Source organism: Heloderma suspectum, chromosome 2, assembly GCF_057233095.1.
Source record: "Heloderma suspectum isolate Gila_16-S chromosome 2, 16-S_ref, whole genome shotgun sequence".
Lineage (NCBI taxonomy): Eukaryota > Metazoa > Chordata > Lepidosauria > Squamata > Helodermatidae > Heloderma > Heloderma suspectum.
In genome coordinates, this window is record NC_139459.1 from 84,452,952 (window position 1) to 84,472,449 (window position 19,498).

Here is a 19,498-nt window from a genome sequence, read left to right on the forward strand (position 1 = left end):
ACGGCGGCGACCGAATAAGGGCGCGAACAGGGAAGCGAGGAGGGAGCGACCCTGGCTATTGCGCACCAGGTCCAGAGGGTTGTTGAGAAAGTTGTTGCGCGAGAGGGGAGCCCCGCGGGGGAAAAAGCGCGTTTCCTTCCGGAGAGGCCGTTCAGGCGGAGCCTGCCCGCCCCTCAGCGTTCCCGCAGCAACCCGTGGGGGGCGGCCGTGCTGCTGCTGCCGCCGCTGGGCCCTCCTGAGTGCTCGGAGCGCTGCCCCCGGCGGCGCTGAGCGGGCGCGCGGACCGTCTTGCCTCATAGGCTGCTGCGGCGGCCGCCGCTTGCTTCTTCTGCCGCCCTTGTGCGGAGGAGGCTCAGCAGTGGGAGGAGCGGGGAGGGACCAGCGCGGCGCCGCTGTGTGCGCGGGCCGCTCTCTTTGCTGACCCCGCTGCCGCCGCGAGAGAAGTTTCGCTCGGAGCAACAGCCCGAGGAAGCTGCCGCCGCCGCCGCCGCCGCCGCCGCCGCCTCTGCTGCGGCGCGAAGCGACCACGCCTCGTGGACTTGCAAAGGCGGCCTTAGGGTCTGGAAGTGTGACGAGAAGGAGGCGGAGGAAGAGGAGGCGGCGGCGGAGAAGGAGAAGGAGGCGGCGGCGGGACCCGCAGCTCGGTGGGCGTCTCCTGGCGGGAGGGAGCCCGCTCTCTCGCCGCCGCCCCGTCCCGCGCCCACCACCATGGCAGCGCGGTCCCGGCGCCCCTGGCTTAGCGTGGTGCTGGGGCTGGTGCTGGGCTTCACCGTCGCCTCCTGGCTCATTGCCCCCAAAGTGGCCGAGCTGAGCGAGAGAAAGAGGCGAGGCGGCGCGGGCGGCGGCGGCTCCTCGAGTGGCGGCGGCGGCGGCGGCAACAGCCTGTGCGCCGTGTACGGCCGCGTGGCTGGGCTGCCCGGGGGCGAGAGGCAGCCGCGGCCCGAGGCGGCGGCCGCTGGCGGGCTGGAGGGCGCCGGCCTTCGAAGCAGCCTCTGGGAGAAAGAGAGGGAGCCGCCGCCGCCCGCTGCGGAGGGCGAGCCCGCGCCGAGCCCCCCAGTTGCAGCTGCCGGAGGAGGAGACCCGCAGGAGGAGGAGGAGGAGGAAGGCGCCGGCCGCCACGGCAGCAGCCACAACGGCAGCGGGGACTACGCGGGCGCCCCCGGCTGCGCCAAGACCCGCCACTTCCTCTACGTCGGGGTGATGACCGCCCAGAAGTACCTGGGCAGCCGAGCGCTGGCGGCACAGCGGACCTGGGCGCGCTCCGTCTCCGGCCGGGTGGAGTTCTTCTCCTCGCAGGGCTCGGTCCCTCCGCCCGTCCTGCGAGGGGAGCAGCCGCTGCCGCTCGTCGCCTTGCCCGGAGTGGACGACTCGTACCCGCCGCAGAAGAAATCCTTCATGATGCTCAAGTATATGCACGACCACTACCTGGACACCTACGAGTGGTTCATGCGGGCCGACGACGACGTCTACATCAAAGGTGAGAGAAAAGCCGGGTGGGCGTCGCTCGCGATCGCGGAACACATTGGTAGTGCCCGGGCTTAGAGCCCTGGGGCTGTACAACTAAGAGAAAATCGAGAGTGCCTGAGCACGTGCAGAGTGCATTGGCGTCGCGACTGAGAAAGTTTAGGTAGCCCCTACACGCGGATAGTGTTGGGCTTCTAGGCATGCAGTTTGAGCAGCATCCTCCACGTGCTCCGTGGTGCTCACTCCCCGAAGCTTATTAAAGCTGCGGCCCTGTGCCTGCTTACTAGGGAGCAAGCCCCTGTGGGCGCAGTGCATCTGAATAAACATGCATAGGATTGTGGGAAAGAATAGGGTCTCTCTTCATCATGCCCATCCTTCTCTTGATGTCTGCCCTGTGAAGTTATCAAAAGGGACGCACCTAGGTCGGAGCTGAATGTGCTGCATCAGTTTCAACAAAATAGCTGGAATCTCACCCACTTCCCTTAGCCTTCGGACCCTACCCATATGCACAAGTTACTTGGAAAGTAAACGACCCTTTTGCTTGCCTGCCAAGTTGAGGAGGAGTGAGGGATTTCCAGTGGCACAGCACACCTACTGCCTATGCAGTCTCTCGGCCCCCCTGCCCCCCCCCCCCCCGTAAGTGTCTGTCAGAGGTCAGGCTTGTTTCTCTCTGGAGGAGAGCCTATCTTGTGAAAGAACCTCTAGTCTCATGGAGTGCAGGATGAAACCCCCCTCTGGTCTTGATTGATAGAAATAGTTAATGTAGGTCATGTACATTCATTTATTATTTTGACTAATTTGGATTTTTAGCTGCTTTATCCCAAAGGCTCAGAATAGACTTCCAAGGGCAGTGATCTTCATACCAATTGCTCTGGAATAGTCACAAAAATTGTAATAACCTTTATTAAAGTGAGTGATGAAAGACAGTGGCAACAGCCAGGAAAACATATACTTTAGCATTACTAGTTGTACATTAGACTACTGTAAAGTATTAATGGGCTGTACAAGGGAATCTCAATAGGTGGATGAATTAGATTCCTTTTTTCCTTCCCAGCTCTTTACTTGCAAAACAGCCTTACTTGCAATTTAATTTGGATTAAAACCTTTATGATTTATTTATTTTATTGCATTTATATCCCGCCTTTATACTCCTCCTCTCCATTTTATCCTGTCAACAACAACCCTGTGTGGTAGTTTGGGCTGAGAGTCTGTGACTGGCCCAAAGTCAGTTCACAGCATGTTGGTGATTTTACAGCATGTTGGGGACACTGTAGGATTCCTTTGTGATGTGTTCCTGCAGAATAGCTATGTTAGTCAGTTACAGCAAAAAGATCAGCTTTAAAGTGTGCTAGATTCTAACTAGATTATTGTCTCAGGAAGTTTTGTAAGAAAGAATTTCATAACGTTGTGAGATGCAGACACATGGGTTGTGGCAAAGTGGAGAAAAAACAAGGTAGCAAGGCAAGACACTGAAAATGCGAGTAGTAATTCACATCACTAACTGGGTGTAAAATGGGAATATAATACATAACCCAAATAATCTAATACTTTGGGTAGATTTAGAAAATTAGAGTCTCTTTAAAAAATAAAGCACAACCACAGTTTCAATGACATATCACATGTAAGCATTGCTTTAATATAATTAATTACCAAATACTGTGATTATACTTACATGTTGCTTTTTTCTCCCAAGGTCTGTTGACATACTGTCTGATTGATCTGTGAGATTCTAATGCCTATAGCTCTCTAGGCAATGCAGGAAAGAGGATGTGCTTTATGAGCAACTTTCTCGTTAGCATAATCAATTCCCTCTATCCATAAGTGGCAGGGAACATTGATACATTTCTTCTTAGTAGGATTAATGAGTCTGAATGAATGTGTCTTCAGTCCCAGATGTGGTTAAAAAGTTACTGGTTTTGCTTTAAACTCATGAAGGGAAAGTTTATAGGTTCCAGAGAGCCAAATGTCTATGTGTCTCTAATCTCCCAGATGTCACGAGTTCTATGTTCTGTGTTTTTCACTGGTTACAAGTGCTGGTTTTTAGTTGGAGCTGTCTTCAAATTGCAGGAATAGGTCCCAAGGCTGTTCAACAAATATCACTAATATTAAGAAACCAAGGCATGTCTCTAAGATCAACTAGGAACATAGTCTTCTAATAACACAATCATATGCATATCTATTCAGAAGTAAGACTCACTGAGTTTAATAAGACTTAGGCTGCAATCCTATACCAATGGGATTTGGTACCTTGAGTAAAGCCCATTGAACTCAATGGAACTTACTTCTGAGCAGACATGCACTTCCCTCTCAGGTAAGCGTGCCTAGGACTGCAGTACAAGTATATCACCCAGACATCTAGTTTGGACAACGGGGTCATTTAGGAAGACATTCTCAGCAGTTCTCTGAATGCACTCTTTTTTGAAGTTTGGCAATGCCTGAAGATATTCTAGAAGTGAAGTAAGTCTTTTAGAAAAGATGGATTTGCCTATAGTGAAAGGGAATAAGGAAAATTTATTTAGGAAATTTAGGAAAATAGGAAGCTGCCTTATACTGGATCAAACCATCGGTCCATCTAACCTGGTATTGTCTACACTGACTGGCAGTGGTTCTTCAGGGTTTCAGTCAGGAGTCCTTCCCAGCTCTGCCAGAAGATTCCAGCAACTGAGTCTGGGAGCTTTTGCATATGAAATACGTGCTTCTCCATTGAGCTACTTCCCTTCCCTAATTTATTTGTCTATTTTAATATACGTAGATTTTACATCATGTTTATTGTGTTTTGTAATGACTGGTAGTATCCCTGAACCTTCACACCAAGTCTTAATTTTGAGCCAGTAGTTACTGCTTACTGAGTCTTAGGGCCTGTGAGCTCCCTTGAGTGCCATTTTTCTTGCTAAAAAGGTAGAGTACAAATCCAGTCAATCAATAGGGATGGATAAATCTGTTAGTTTAGCTTTTTCCCACGTGTTAATTTGTTAAATCTCAAGTTTTTTCATTCCATTTATGAAAACGTTTGCAAATTCTGGTAAGTTCTTGTGGAAAAACTGAACTGTGTTACACATCTGCACCAGCTAAATTCAGTAGGTACAGCTATTCCCGGCATCGTACAACATTGTTGTACCTGCCTGCCATGTTGTTGTTAAAGATGGGGAGCCCTCAGAAAAAAAGGTGGCAATCTTAATTCTGTACCACAAACATCACAGGGTTGTTGTTGGGAGGATAAAATGGAGACGAGGAGGATAATGTAAGCTGCCTTGGGTTCCTTGCAAGTGGAAAAAAGGCAGGATATAAATGAAATAAATAAAGACATGGTTGGATACCCAGGGATTCAAACCCAGACTTTTAAGAGCTCATTACTCAAATCCCTCTACCTGGAGGGACAAATCAGTTTTGCTTTCTCCCACATTCGAAGTTATTTCCATTTCTTTTAAGAACAAATTTGGTAAGTTTTCCTCAAAAAATGAAGTGAATGAAAATCTCACTCCACTCTAGCCCTTCTCTCCCCAGCTGCGATTCTGATCTCTCCCCCCGCTCTCCCCGGCTATGAGGCTTAGAAAAAACTCCCATTGATGCCAGTGGAAGCTTTTCTTGTAAGCCTCACAACTGTTAAGGGGTGGGTGATGTCCACTGGGATCATGTCTGGGGAGGGAAAGGTTAAGCCTATGTCCTGGAAACTGATTCAGTGCAATATGTCAGCACTGATTGCTATGTAGAGTGCAGTCCTTTCAGTGGTGAATAACCACAACCAGCCTTGCACATGTCTGAGATCAGGGTCTTGGGCTTGACTTTTTGATCCTTCTGAGTTCTGGCTCCTCTCATATGTGCAGTCTTGGGGATATGGTGGGATATGAATCCAGTACAGAACTTTGATGGTTTTTAAATGTTGCGCTGTGTTAGAAGGAGTACAGTTTTGGGGGATCAACAGAAGCTATAGGCTAAACAAATTTAACAGACAGATTCTATCAACCTGAAAGCTCTCTGATTTTGCTCAAAAGGATTGCTCTCTGGCCTTTTCAGTAGAAGTAAACAATCCCGCCATATTCTTCCAGTTTACATGGCTTACAGTAAACACTGGGATGTTGCTAATTTGGGCTTGGTGGGAATTCATCTCCCACTTTCTGTGTGCAACAGCTGAGCTTGTGTTACTCAGCTCTGCAGCCTAAGGGTGGCAGTCCATCCTCATCTTGCCCTCTGCATGCACAAGTAGCATTGCAAGTTGGTTCCCCAGTTTTGTCAGTATAGAATTCTAACTGAAGAACTGAAATGTACAATTTTGGGTAGTTTCAATGACTGAAAATATATTTCTCATTTTTTTCTTTTACTTTCCTTTAAAACTTTACAGCTTAATTCAGTACATTTTCTTATTATTCACATTGTTTCTCCTTTAATATAGAAAGGTTACTTGTCACCTTCTTCCCATGGATTTGCAAGGTATCTTGGAAAACATTTGTCTTTTAAGCACCCTGCTGTGCACACTGCTGATTCCCAACTCCGGCTGCATTATGGTACTCATCTGAGCCCAGCTGAAGTTACTTTTGTTGGAAAAGGGGATGATGCACTTCCAGTGACTACAGTTCAGTTATGGCCACTGGCAATATATCGTTTTATATATTTTATGATTGTATGTTGCTTTGGGGGCCATGTGCTTGGGTGAGACGTGACATATATACACAAATAATGAACAGGATATTGCTCAAGGTACTGTTGAGAAATTTTTGGACTTAATTTTTCATGTCTTCAGTCTTATTATTATGTAGTATGCAATAGTCCTGGGGTCTCCATCGTGGTGCCCATGGGCACCAGTGTGCACACGGACACCTCTTTCGGTGCCCGCCAGGCTCCCTTCTTCTCCTGATTTTTATTGTATTTAAGGTCTTTTTCCACTTTTTTTTTTAACTGGGAGGCTGGCTTGCTGCCCTCCAGTACTGTGCTGGCTCCATGCCTATGTGCCCTGCGTATAGACACTTTTCAGCCAGTTTAACTCAAGCCTCTCTTTAAATCCAACAAACAGTTCTTTATTGAACAGTCTCTTTCAGAGGAACAACAAAGAAATAATAACTTACAGTCTACAGGAAATAAGGAGGTTGTCACAAATGAAGGTTAGATCCAGTGGGAAATTACAGGTAGATGCTGGATTAAAAGGGATGAGGCATAGTAAAAACAGACTCTTCTCTCCCAGGTCTTCTAACTCCCGCCCAAAGGAAAGGCTCTAGTAGTTAATCTCAGACTGCTAGGATCCCACTAAAGCAGGCCTGGGAAGAAGATCCTTGATCTCTCCACCCACAGTATAAACATATAAATTTCTTATACTTCAATGCAGTACAGAGCTGGGGGCAGCACAAGTACCATCTTTATTTGGGTATAAAAGAGTGGTTCTGTGTTTTGGAGGTCAGATCCCACCTCTACCTTATACTTTTGTTCTTGAGTAAGTTACTTTTTCTTTTAGCCTCAGTAGTTTGCCTTTTGGGAAATGAGTGTTTTGTGACTGGCCATGCCCACCATGGCAGCCATTTATGAATGGGCAATCCTCTCCATGGCAGACATTTTGTGAGAGCACCCACAACACTTTGTCAGAATTCCTCATGTGCCCACCAACTCAAAACAGTTGGGGACCCCTGTGATAGCCAATATACCACTGGCATTAACACAGTGTGAGAATTGCTAACAAAGCAAATAAATCTGCGTTATACAACAAAAATGTTACCAAAAAAAGTTTTTAATAATCTTGTCCCAGCTTACCTGGAAGAAAGCCCCATGGAACTCATGTTCTTTGAGTAGACATGTATAGGATTACACTGTTAATGTGTAAAATAAGATAATTTTTTGGCTTGTTTTAAAACTATTTCAGTATATGAAATGGCCAGGCTTCAAACAACCATGAAATTGCAGGGGTAAAAGTGTATTCACTGAGGCTTTAAACTGCTGTTTAATTTTATATACCAAATTTAAATTTCCTAAAATGTTAACAATAGTGGTTTGGGGCTAAATGTTTTGCCCTCCAATGCTACAGTTGTATAAAACCAATGAGGGTTTTATAAAGTTAATTCACCCAGATAATCCTCACTCTCTTTTTAAATTTAATTTGGCCCTTTCCTAAATACATTCAGTTAGAATTAAATTCAGTTGATTTCATTGGAATTTCCTTTAAGGAAAATGTGTAATCTAGTTTCATATTTTAACTTCTGCATTTTTCATTTTTTTCATTGTCATAAACAGCAATCTTGCAAAAATATACGGGTGCTTGTACTTTTAACTCAGTGTGCAGATAATTCATGAAGGAGTGTACCACCTGACTTTATTTGCTCCAGCTCTTCTCCACCCTCCGTGCCCTTGGTCTACCACTGTTACGGTCATTTAGGGTGCAATCTTGTACATGTTTAGACAGAAAAAAAGTCCTACAACTTCCAGCATTCCCCAGCCAGCCAAGTTGTGACTTTTTTTCTGTCCTTGTGCCCTTATCGTGCTTGACTGATTTTGGGTCTAGCTGGAGAAACGGAGAGCAGAACTTTTCAGGTTGCTTAGTACTCCTTTCTTCTACTCCAGTTTTGGAAGGCCACTGGAGAGTTAGATTGTGTATCTGTGGAAGTCACAGCAACAATACAGGATGGGAAATGGGCACAGTAGTAGGAGTAGGCCAGTGGGCAGATGAAGAAGATAGGGAGGAGGTTATTGACAGTGGTGCAGTTTGTCATTTGGCTAGTCCAAGGCTTAGTAGTTATTGTTCATCTGTGGCAGGCAAGTGGCAAATTGCTTGGCTGCTTTAACATAGGGTTTGCATTTGTGGAGTAACAAGATGTTATACACTCTGGCTTGTATCCACAGTAGTGTGAATGGAGATCACACTTACTGCATAATAAGGCTTTCCCTCCCTAGCCTTCTTGCTGCAGACCTTTCTACGTGCCGAAAAGCTATTTCTGAAGTTCAGAAGACCCTCTGGAATGGCATGTGATGCAATGTGGGAGGTTGCGACCGGCGGGGGGGGGGGGGGATTGGTGTAAATCTGGCAGCCTCTTCTTGTGAGAGCAGACGTGTCTTCTACTGGGTCTAGGGACTCTTTGAATCCAAGCCACTGCCCTCAACCAACATTCACTTAATTTTATAGGGAATTCTGGGCCCGGTAGTAGTTGAATGTAAAAACTATTTCAGTGTAGTGCTTGACTATAAATGTCTTTACCATCCCTTTTGCTTTTGTATGTTTGTTGGAGCGGAAGAGATTATAGAGTTATAGCTTAATGCATAGTTGTGATGTGGAAAATAAAATGTCTTCAAATAGATGATGTGGCTTAAATAATATTCAGTCTCTCTCTTTTTTCTTACAGGGGAAAAATTGGAGGAGTTTCTTCGGTCACTGAACAGCAGTAAACCTCTCTATTTGGGGCAGACAGGACTGGGAAATATTGAAGAACTTGGGAAACTGGGTCTTGAGCCAGGAGAGAACTTCTGCATGGGAGGGCCTGGGATGATCTTCAGTCGCGAAGTTCTCAGGAGGATGGTGCCACACATAGGTGAATGTCTTCAAGAAATGTACACTACTCATGAGGATGTGGAAGTGGGCCGATGTGTTCGGCGGTTTGGTGGAACTCAGTGTGTCTGGTCATATGAGGTAAGGAATAATGGAGCAGTGTTGATGGCATTTGTATGTGGCTTTAATAAACTTTTCAGGCAAACGATCCCACCCATGTGGGCTACTCCCCAGCCCTGTGCTGAGTTCCAGCCTTAGTCAGCATGTGCTGAGGAGGTTGTGTGGCTTGCTATCATATGCTAATTGTTGTTTGGCTTCTAGTGTAACCAAACATAATTAGGTTTTTGCGATGGAATGCTAAAAGCCAACCTATGCTGAGCTCAGCGCACGTCAGAAACAGACATACAACCTCAGCACACAATATTAGGGTGGAACTCAATCAAGGCCACCTAAAAATCATACCACCTGTGCTAAAGGGATTTTTTTGTGATCTGAGACTTAAGACATGAGAACATACTTACGAATGGTTCAAGAAAGCAACAACACTATGGAGTATATCTCCAAATAACATTGATCAACACCCCCCTCTGCTTATAGTACACATTCTTAAACATATTTATTCAAGTTGGAACAACAGACATTTCATTAGGATTCAGATGATTTTCGTCCTACTTAATAGGAAACATTCTGGCTTCACTTGTGTGTTTTGCTATTAAATGAAATAAAACCAAGATTTTGTGTCTCTCCCCTCCCCCCACCCTGGTGGAAGGTGCTTGACTATGGTCTCATAAAGGTAAATGTTTTGTAACTTAATTCAATGCTGAGTTATTCTGGGGTATTTTTGTTTAAGCTCAATTACAGTTCAGAACCTAAGTGCTTAGGATGTGGTATCCTGTTTACTAATAGTGAACTTATTCTCTGAGTGTGGATCCTTATGCAGCCAAAATGGCACCACCCATGTACAAGAAAGAGTTGGTGGAAGATGTGGGGGAACCCTAAAGTTTGCAGAAGTACAAAAAAAGAGAGGGGGATAAGGGAAGAGAAACAAAACTAAAATAGCCCAATGACAACTGAGCATGCTCAGTGGCAACAGAATGCTGGCTGGCTGAGATGAAGAAATGGAAAATAAGGAGGGGAAATGGAATGAAATGTCATGGAAAAGGGCATGGCTTGCTGGCTAGAACCCTGAACATTTCACTGCAGGACCTGCTTGTGCTATCTGTTGCTTTAGCAGAAGATGATCCTCTGACAGTGTTGCAGGGATAATAGGATGGTGTTTGGAATTGGATATCTGTTTGCAACTGGGATGTCAGATCTAAGCATGTTTAACTAGAATTACGTTCCATGGCTTTGCATGAAGTTTACCACTAATATGTTTGGATAGGATCACTAGGATGGTCTGCTGACATCCAAGTGCTTTCTTTGGCTTAATAGTAAAGACAGGTGTAAGATATAGCAGAAGTCATAGTGGGTTCCCCCCCCGTCCCAGGTAGTTCAGCCAAGGGGTCACAGGCTCAATGACGCTATTGCAATACATCTGGTTCACAACTGAATGTTACCATGTGCAGGCCTCCCCATTCATCATTCTTCTTCCTTGTACATAGCCACATTCAGTTAGAAACTAGACATATTGTTGTAGCTTCACTGAATCTGTGAGCCATTATGCAAAGCTGCTCTGGGGATGGGGGCAGGGAAGGTTCATGACTAGCCCCAGTCAATCAGTGCTCTATACAGCTGGCTTTTAATGGCGGTTTCTTCAGGTCTCACTAGGGAGGCAAAGATAGGTCTGACTTAAATGTGAGGAGAGTACTTCCCAAGTGCTATCTATAAATGTAACCTCTGTATGTATCCTCCCTGGGTTGCAGAATAGTGTGTTCTATGCATCCAAGGGTCCTCAAACTTTTTGGGTCAGTGGGCACATCTGGAACTTTGAGAGAGTATTGTGGATGCTCTCACGTAATGGCTGCCATGGTGGGGGCTTGTCCATTCATAAAATGACTGCCTTGGTGGGTATGGCTGCTTACAAAACACTCATTTCCCAGAAGGCAAGCTAGGAGACTGAATGAAAAGTAATTTGTGCACCAATACAAAGAAGAGCAGAGTGCTGAGCTCCTAAACATAAAGCTAGTCTTTCGAACCCAAATAAAGTTTGCACTTTGCAGCAAGCCACCTTCCCAGTTAAAAGAAAGTTCAATTACAAAGAATCTTAAAATAAAAATCAGGAGGGGCAAAGAGCCTGGTGGGTGCCAAGACAGGTACATACATTGGTGTCCACGGACACCACTTGGAGACAACAGATATCCTTAAGACCAGCATCCATCAGTAGATATGAATCTGTAGGATTTTTATGCATTCTATGTATATTTAATATAAAGTCTGAAGAAGAGTGTTTGCATGCAGTGTGATAGGATTTACATTATCACTCATTTTTGGACCATGATCCAAAGATCCCAGTTACTAATTCTGCACATCCAAGGGGGCATTGGACATTTATATTTTAAAACAGCACTTTTCTCCCAATTGTTTTGAACTCTGGACTCATGGCAAACAGCTTTTGAAATGGAGAGGAGTTTCAAAGGGTATATCACGTTTGCGATCTCTGTCTACCTAAAATTATTTCTAGGTTGTCTTTAAGGGTGGAATATAAAGAAAAAAGAAACCAGTGGATATACTTAGAGTGGTTTTTTGTACTCCTGACCATGGCATCTTTTAAGAATATAGAACAGTAGAGTAGGCAAGCAGTGTAACCGAATTGCAGCACCGTTTAAATACTTTATCAAATTATTATGGGATTAATTTAGTTAGTGCAAAAAAGCCTACATATTTACTATTGTAAAATAACAGCTACAAGGTATATGGTAGGCTACGCATAAGATTACTTGCAATGCAAATATCATTAGAGAATTAAGGAATGATTTCTATGAAAGTGTTTAGGTGATGAGGTATGGCTTGAGTGAACACCACTTGAAGGTGTGTTGTCCCCCCCCCACTCCCCCAGGCATATGGCAAAGTATATTGCATGATAGCTTCACTTATTTCTTGGTTTTTGACCATGTGGCCACATTCTAAGATGAGGATACTTGCCAACCCAGTTTCCAGCTTGCTGTGGTAAAGTGAGCTGACTTTGGGATGTGATTATGCAATCACTTGTGTACGTCATATACTCAGAGAGAGAAACTCAAACTGTGTTGGCTGTATCTTCATCTTGCCACCTACGAATGGGTATGAAAACGAATCCCAAGCCTGTAGTCCTATGTATGTTTACTTGATCTATGTTTTGTCAAAATTAAACAGAAATATCTTTTGTGTTCAGAATGAAGACGTTAATCCCCCATAGCCTTTCAACTAGGTGGTATGCCTAGATTTTGCAGCGTGTCCACTGATGGCACCAAGGATTGTAATCATTATTATGCATATGATCTAAGATATTGTGCTTGTACTTTAGTATTAAAATATGCTTGCCCTTGTGTCACCATCTCATTAAACAGAAAAAATCAATTAAAATAGGCCAATGAAAGAGGTTATATGCTATGAAAGACAAAACATGCAACAGTAATTGGATTTGTGCATTATACAGCAAGCTTCAGCCAAAGGTGCCCTTTTCTTTTGAAAAATATATTTATATGTAAAGCCTATGATATCATGTCTTCCCTGTAAATGTCTACATATAAATGTTATTTTAACGTAGTAGAATGTATTCAAATATAATACAGAAAATATATATATATCAACTTCATAATAATTTAGGTGAAATTCCATAATTATGGCCCTGCCAATGAGAAGGAATTACTGGGTGAAATCCAACAGTGTCCATCCAGTAGCAGAACAGACATGTTGGTGGAACAGATTCCCCCTCCCTCTGCAGCCCTCACATACCCCCAAAATCTGCTCTGGAGGGTTAGGGAACTTTCCAGAGCAGATTTTGGGGGCCACAGAGGTGGGGGCTGCAGAGGGAGGAACTCCTGTTGCATGAGCAGAGGTCCGCTCATACAGTGTTGGATACTGACTGTTCTTCTTTGACTGGACGATAAGGCTACCGGGACACTCACTAAGCAATGTTGTGAGCATTAGCAAGTAAGACGAGGTGTTATTCCTTGAACCTAAACACTTACTTATGAGTAAATGACTCTTTCAGGCTGCAATACAGTATTCAGTTACCTGAGTGGGTAATTGCATATTCAGGTGAGGGGCTGTAGCTCCATGGTAGAGCCCCTGCTTGGCATGCAGAAGGTTCCAGGTTCAATCCCCAGCAGCTCCAGGCAGGGCTAGGGAAAATTCCTGCCTGAGACCCTGGAGAGCTGCTGCCTGTCAGTGTTAGAAACACTGAATTAGATGGACCAAGGGCCTCATTGAATACTGTGGGGTTTACTTCTGAGTAAACATGTATATGTAGGCTTGCTCTATCAGTGATACTTTTCAGTGACACGGTTTGCATGCAATGGCAAATCATGGGCTAATCCACAATTTGCTGTGTACAAGCGGGAGTGTGCTGCTTCCTGCGCGCTTCTCATTTTTGTTTTTTATCAATAACCTACCATTCGCCAGGTCAAAGCTTGTAAGTGTGACTGGTGAACCCAGAGTGCTGGGTTGTTTAGGGGCCTAGAAGCGAGGAACGTGTTGGAGACAGTTACGTGCAAACTGCGAGACCGAGTGCTTTAGATCCCATGTTATTCTTAAAAGTGGCAACATGTCCATTTTTTATTTGGTTTTGATTGTAAATTTAAAACTGCAATTCACATACTGTGAAGTCGTTCCATTGTCCTCAATACGCCTTCACTGAAACTAATTTAGAGTGAGTTACTTGCTAGTCTTAAAAATAAACCTCTGCTAGCATTTTGGATATATTCTACTTTTTCATTTAAGGTTGACTGTCTTAGCATATTGTATCCCTAGATGCCTTGGGATTAATGGTGTAATGTTAAAGTAAGCTTTAAGGCTTCCCTGAGTTTGTGCGAGTATAAATATTAATTGTATGGAGTTAAGGGGAAGACCAGAAAAGACTTTCAATATTAAGGCTTATTGCTATCGGGATAGGCATTTGACCTTTGGACGCATCTGAAAATCCCCTAGCAGGGAGCTCTGTTCGTGATCGAGGCCTTTGTATCAGATAATATGCTCAACAAATGGTGGAAGGAATAGAAATTTGTGTGGTCGGTCGAATGTAGGGCTAAGACTAATATTCTCTACCAAACCTTTTGCACGAAAAGGTGACTGGGCCAGGAATGATGGTGGGATGTTTCCTGAAACCCCTATAGATGTCGTCCTCTGTTGTGCTGGTTCATTCTTTCTTCACAGCCACTGCTTTGGCAGCATTTTTTCTTCTTTTAAAAGTGAGGCCTTGTTTTCCTAAATGTAAAGTAGTCAGGTAGATTTGGCTTAGTAATGATGTTACTGATAGCAAATCCAGCTAATTCAGAGTAAGGGCTCTTTATTAGCACCACTGTCGTGTACTCATTTGTGGTCTTGGGCATATTGCTTGTCTCAGTCATGTCCAGCAATCTGATTGAAACAGTAGTCAGCCAAATGTTTCTGTGTAGTTTACAAGCAGGGCATAAAAGCAACAATGTCCTCATGTTATGTGTCCCAAGCATCTGATAGTCAGAGTGAGAAGGAACGTGTGATTGCATGAGCACTGTCTGTGAGAATGTGAAAAAGAGAGGAAAATGCTCTCTGTATGACTTCTGTGTGTGTTGTAATGTTATCCATCACAAAAATGGGTAAATGTTTTCCAGAAAGTCTTAAATATGCTTAATTTCTGGCTCAGATAATGCAAAAGATATGTGATTTGACCTGTAATTTGTATTTTGACTCACTTTCTTGAGATATCTGTTCTGATAATAAATTATAATAAAAGAAGCTGCTTTGGAAGGCATGTTTCAGAATGGAGAAGCAAGCGCCCCTACAGCCTACATTGCTTCTCTGATCAAAATTGCTTTTTCTGACACGGGTTTCAAATGGGTTTGCTTCTTGGCCTGGAGGGTGAAGCTATTTGGAGGGGGAAAACATTAAGTGTGGTTCTGGTCACCACACCTAAAAAAAGATATTGTAGAGCTGGAGAAAGTACAGAAAAGGGCAACTAAAATGATCAAGGGGCTGGAATATCTCCCCTATGAGAGAAGGTTACAACAGCTCGGATTGTTTAGTTTGGAAAAAAGGAGGGTAAGGGGAGACATGATAGAGGTCTACAAAATTATGCATGGTGTAAAGAATGTGGATAGGGAGACATTTTTCTCCCTCTCTCAAAATACTAGAAGCTGGGGTCATCCTATAAAGCTGATTGGTGGGAGATTCAGGACAGATAAAAGGAAGTACTTCTTCACACAGCGCATAGTTAAACTATGGAACTTGCTACCCCAGGATGTAGTGATAGCCACCAATTTGGATGGCTTTAAAAGGGGGTTGGTCAAATTCCTGGAGGAAAAGGGTATCAGTGGCTACTAGTCCTGATGGCTGTGTGCTACCTCCAGTACCAGAGGCAGTGAGCTTGTGTACACCAGTTTCTGGGGAACATGGGTGGGAGGGTGCTGTTGCAGTCATGCCCTGCTTGTGGGTTCCGAGTCGACAGGTGGATGTCCACTGTGTGAACAGAATGCTGTACTAGACCCTTGGTCTGATCCAGCATGGCTCTTCTTATGTTCTTATGTTCTTAAGCACCTGCTAGTCCTGTGGCTTATCTGCTATGAATCTCTCCTTCCCACAGTGGATTTCTTAGTTTTAATTGAGTCCTTATTCCTAGTCTTTACTGCACATCAGTAAGATACCTATCACTGGGAAAGCTAACTTGAAGAAGGGAACTCAATGGCTCAGAAATGGCTTCTTGACATCTCAGGAAACTCCATAGATAACTATGGCTTAACTGTGTTTTGGCACAATGTCTGAATTGGTTAACTGTAATTTGTGATCAGTCTGCGAGCCAGAATCAGAAACTGTGGTTTGCCCAAACTATGGTATGGTGTGATGTATGAATTGAGGAACCATAGTTACAGCCAATGCTCTGCTTCCAAAGGCTGCAGCTACACCATGGAGACTGGAGTGAATTTATGAAACTGATTTCTGAGAATGATGACAAATAAAAACTTCCAAGTATTGTGTTGTAAATCCTGATTTGCCTGCTCTGTGTTTGGAAGCACAAACCATAATTTACGTTCTAAGCTATGCTTAATGCAAGCCACACTTTGCATGAGCCTATGTACAGTGTACTTGGGAAAACTAATTTAATTTTTCTCTGCAAAGGTAATTAAAGATTTTTGTTTAGGGAAAGATTATTCTCAGTAAATCTTGGGTTAACTAAATTGGATCAATCTGACATCCCACTGACAAGCTGCTATTGCTCCTCATTTTCTGGATCCTTTCCCAGACATCCAGCATGTCCACACAAATACTATACTGTGCTAGTGCCACCAGACTTTGAATCCTTAAAATAAATACAACATAATTATGTGCAAGTTGGGATTACAAGAATATTGCAAAAATAAGCTGCAGCAAACCTCAGACTTGCACATTCCCCTCTCCCCTCTCCTCTTCTGGTGTGGTCGCAAGAAGGAATTCAAAACTGTTTGCTTCTGTTTAGGTTAACAGGTTAGGGGAGTAACTGCATGACCCCTAGACATTGTCGGAAGGCCCACAGGATACTGGGGATTCCCCCCTCCAACCTCAGAACAGGGAATCAGAGATCAGAACCCCCTCCCAACTGGTGTGGAAAGAATCGCACTGGCTGCCCTTCATGATCGGAAACTACCTCAGAGAGGGGGAAAAAGGGGCGTTCCAATGGATGGGGAGGAGACGAGACTGGAGAGGCCAGGATACGAGTTATCCTGAGCCTTTGTGGCCTCCTTCCCTCCCTTTCTGAAGAGCCATCGCTAGATGGGCCAAAAAGCCTGTCTAGTGAACTATGTAGTGGAGGAGGATGGGGAGGCAAAGATCTCCTCCACCTCCCCTACTACCTTGTACTGGATGATTGGAAGCCTCCGAGTTTGGGGGTTTCCAGTTATCAAGGGCTCAGTCGATAGCATTGTGCCTCAGGTTAGGTTGTCATGCCTGAATCCAGGCAAACTGCAGTTAATCTTAACTATGGTTTACTGAAACAATCTAAACTATGGTTTACTCAAACCATAGATTATGAACATGGCTTCTTTCAACAAACAATAGTTGAGACTGACCACAGTTTAGGGCTTTGACAGTACAGTAAAGTGCGGTTAATCTAAAACAGAAGCAGATGCTTCTGATTTCACAGATGCAGCAGAGAGGGAGAGAGGATGGTAGTGCGTGTGAACCTTAGGCTTGCTGCTGCTCACTGGTGTAATACTAAAGCATGATTTAGCATTGCATCCAAATACTGTCATAACAGGAAGAAAAATCAAAATCATGAAAACTTAAATAACTGTTGCACAGTTTCTAAAGTTTTCTGTGATGCCCCCCCAATTGTTTTTAAGTCGTCTGTGTTAACTATTGATGATTGATTGCTCATAAATATATTGGCTTTTCTAGCAGATATTTAGTGTTATAATAGCTATGATAAATTAGTTACAGAATGTAATAGCTTAATATCCTACACTATTAGGCAAGCTGATATTTATTTACTAAATTTGTTGAGCCAGTGAGCTAGTGAAATTGCCAATGAAGAAGAGCCTGTTTTATGCCTATCAGGGCGCAATCCTATGCATGTTTAGACATGCTGGGAGTTGTAGGTCTTTTCTGTGCCTAAACATGCATCGGATTGTGCCCTTAGTGACTTAAAGAGCAATAGGCTAGCTAATCTCCTAACAAAGGACTGTATTTACAGTTTGGATTGACTTCTTTGCTCTTATCCTGGTTTCGCTAGACCAGAAGTGGGCAACAGTTTAGTACCTCGGACCTCCCTCCATGGGCCACACTCCACCCCCAAATATTTTTAAATAAATAAATAAATGAATGAATGAATGGGATCAGATTACAAAATGCTGGAATCTCTTCCAGCATTACAAAATATATTACAAAAATAAGCCACAGCAGGCCTCAGACTTGCATGTTCCTTTCTCCTCGGTGGTTTGCCACTGACATTTTTGGCAAACCACTCTGTAACAAACAACTTAAATTTGACCCTTAGTGCTCTGTAGCTGCTACAGGGCACCATTTTTTTTGTTTGTTTTTAAAATCTGGTGGGGGTGGCAGGGGCTGCATGTGGCCCATGGGTCATGTATTGTCCACTCCTGCTCTAGAGCATTGCTATGTCTTTTTACTTAGCATAATGTGGACTTGGGATAGAGAATGTCAGAAGGCTAGATTTCAACTCTTCACAAAGCATTTTAGGTTTTGTTAAACTTTTAGGGTCAATTAAGGCAGTATGCCAAACCTCGATTTAGTGACTGGAGTGCCCCTTTACTCGCATAATTTAAAACAACATGGAGGTGGGTTTGCACACTGTAGTTTGGAGGCAAGGCACTAACCATAGTTTGCCAATTCAGATGTCGTGACAATCAAGAAATGGAGGAGGAAACTCATACAAAGGACGGGAGAAGGTAAAGAGATGCATGTCTGATTTGGACCTCAAATTAGAGCAGTGGGAAGGTGTTTATTAATTCTTGTAATCACTCATTGGTTTAATGCAGACAATCTTTGTCAAGAATATTTAGTGATTAATTAAAACTGTCAGTAGTTTCCCCCTTCTCCATGTATATTCCAGGAGGCTTTAAATCAGAGATGGGCAACTTGTAGTCCTCTAGATGTTGTGGCCTACAGTTCCCATCATCCCCCACTTTGGATATGCTGGCTAGGGCTGATGGAATTTGTAGGCTAAAATATCTGGAGGACCATAAGTTTAACACCCCTGATTTAAATTCTCTTCTATTGTGCAGTAACAGCGGTGGCAGCTGCTATGTCCCTATACTTATTAGTCTCAATGACTTTGTCTTAAGTATTGTATTCAATACCAAGTTTTGGGTTACAATGATGTAGTAATTGGTAAATCTTTATATACTTTGAATATCAGTTGACATTGGGTGGTAAAAGTCCTAGGGCATGGTCTGAAGGCACATGTGGCAGCCACCTTGCTGAAGCTAAGCAGCTCTGGGACTGGTTAGTCCTTGGAGGGGAGACCACCTGGGGGAACCGCATGTAGCCTCCTTGAGTTCCATGATGGAAGAAAGGTGGATATAAGTGTAATAAATAAAATAATTAAATATAAGAGAGAGAAGGAAAAGTGCTATGTGTGTTTTAAGAATGATACGAAGGTAGGCATTTTCCTCCACAAATAAAGTCACAATTATGCATTTCCTTGTGATTTAGTTTGTTTAGTATACTTCCTGTAACCAGTACACAGTAGTTTTCAGTTTATGATATACATGGCTTCCGGGCATTTCATTCAGTATAATTATTCATTTATGAGGCCAATAATCCAAATGCAGCATAGCAAATTCCAACAACCCACATGTTTAGGAAGTTTGCCTTCAGTGGCTGTCATGGCTGAAAGGGTTGACTTTGGGACCAGAATGAGCCCTGTTGTCTGCCATTGAAGTAGAAGCATCTTGTGAAACTACTTCTTTTGAGGATAGTTTCTTTGGGTTGGATCCAGACTTAGTCATGCTTCAAGTAGACCCA

At 43.8% G+C, this 19,498-nt stretch overlaps 1 protein-coding gene across 1 annotated transcript in view; it reads left to right on the plus strand.

Annotated features, from left to right (window-relative positions):
• The first annotated feature begins 332 nt into the window (after positions 1-332).
• The window catches only part of CHSY3 (chondroitin sulfate synthase 3), a 145,543-nt gene continuing 126,377 nt past the window's right edge, over positions 333-19,498 (plus strand). Inside the window, exons 1-2 of the mRNA XM_084834004.1 lie at positions 333-1,477; positions 8,781-9,064. Of these exons, the coding sequence (XP_084690130.1) occupies positions 709-1,477; positions 8,781-9,064 (1,053 nt within the window). The 5' untranslated portion in view covers positions 333-708. The remainder of the gene's footprint in view (positions 1,478-8,780; positions 9,065-19,498) is intronic.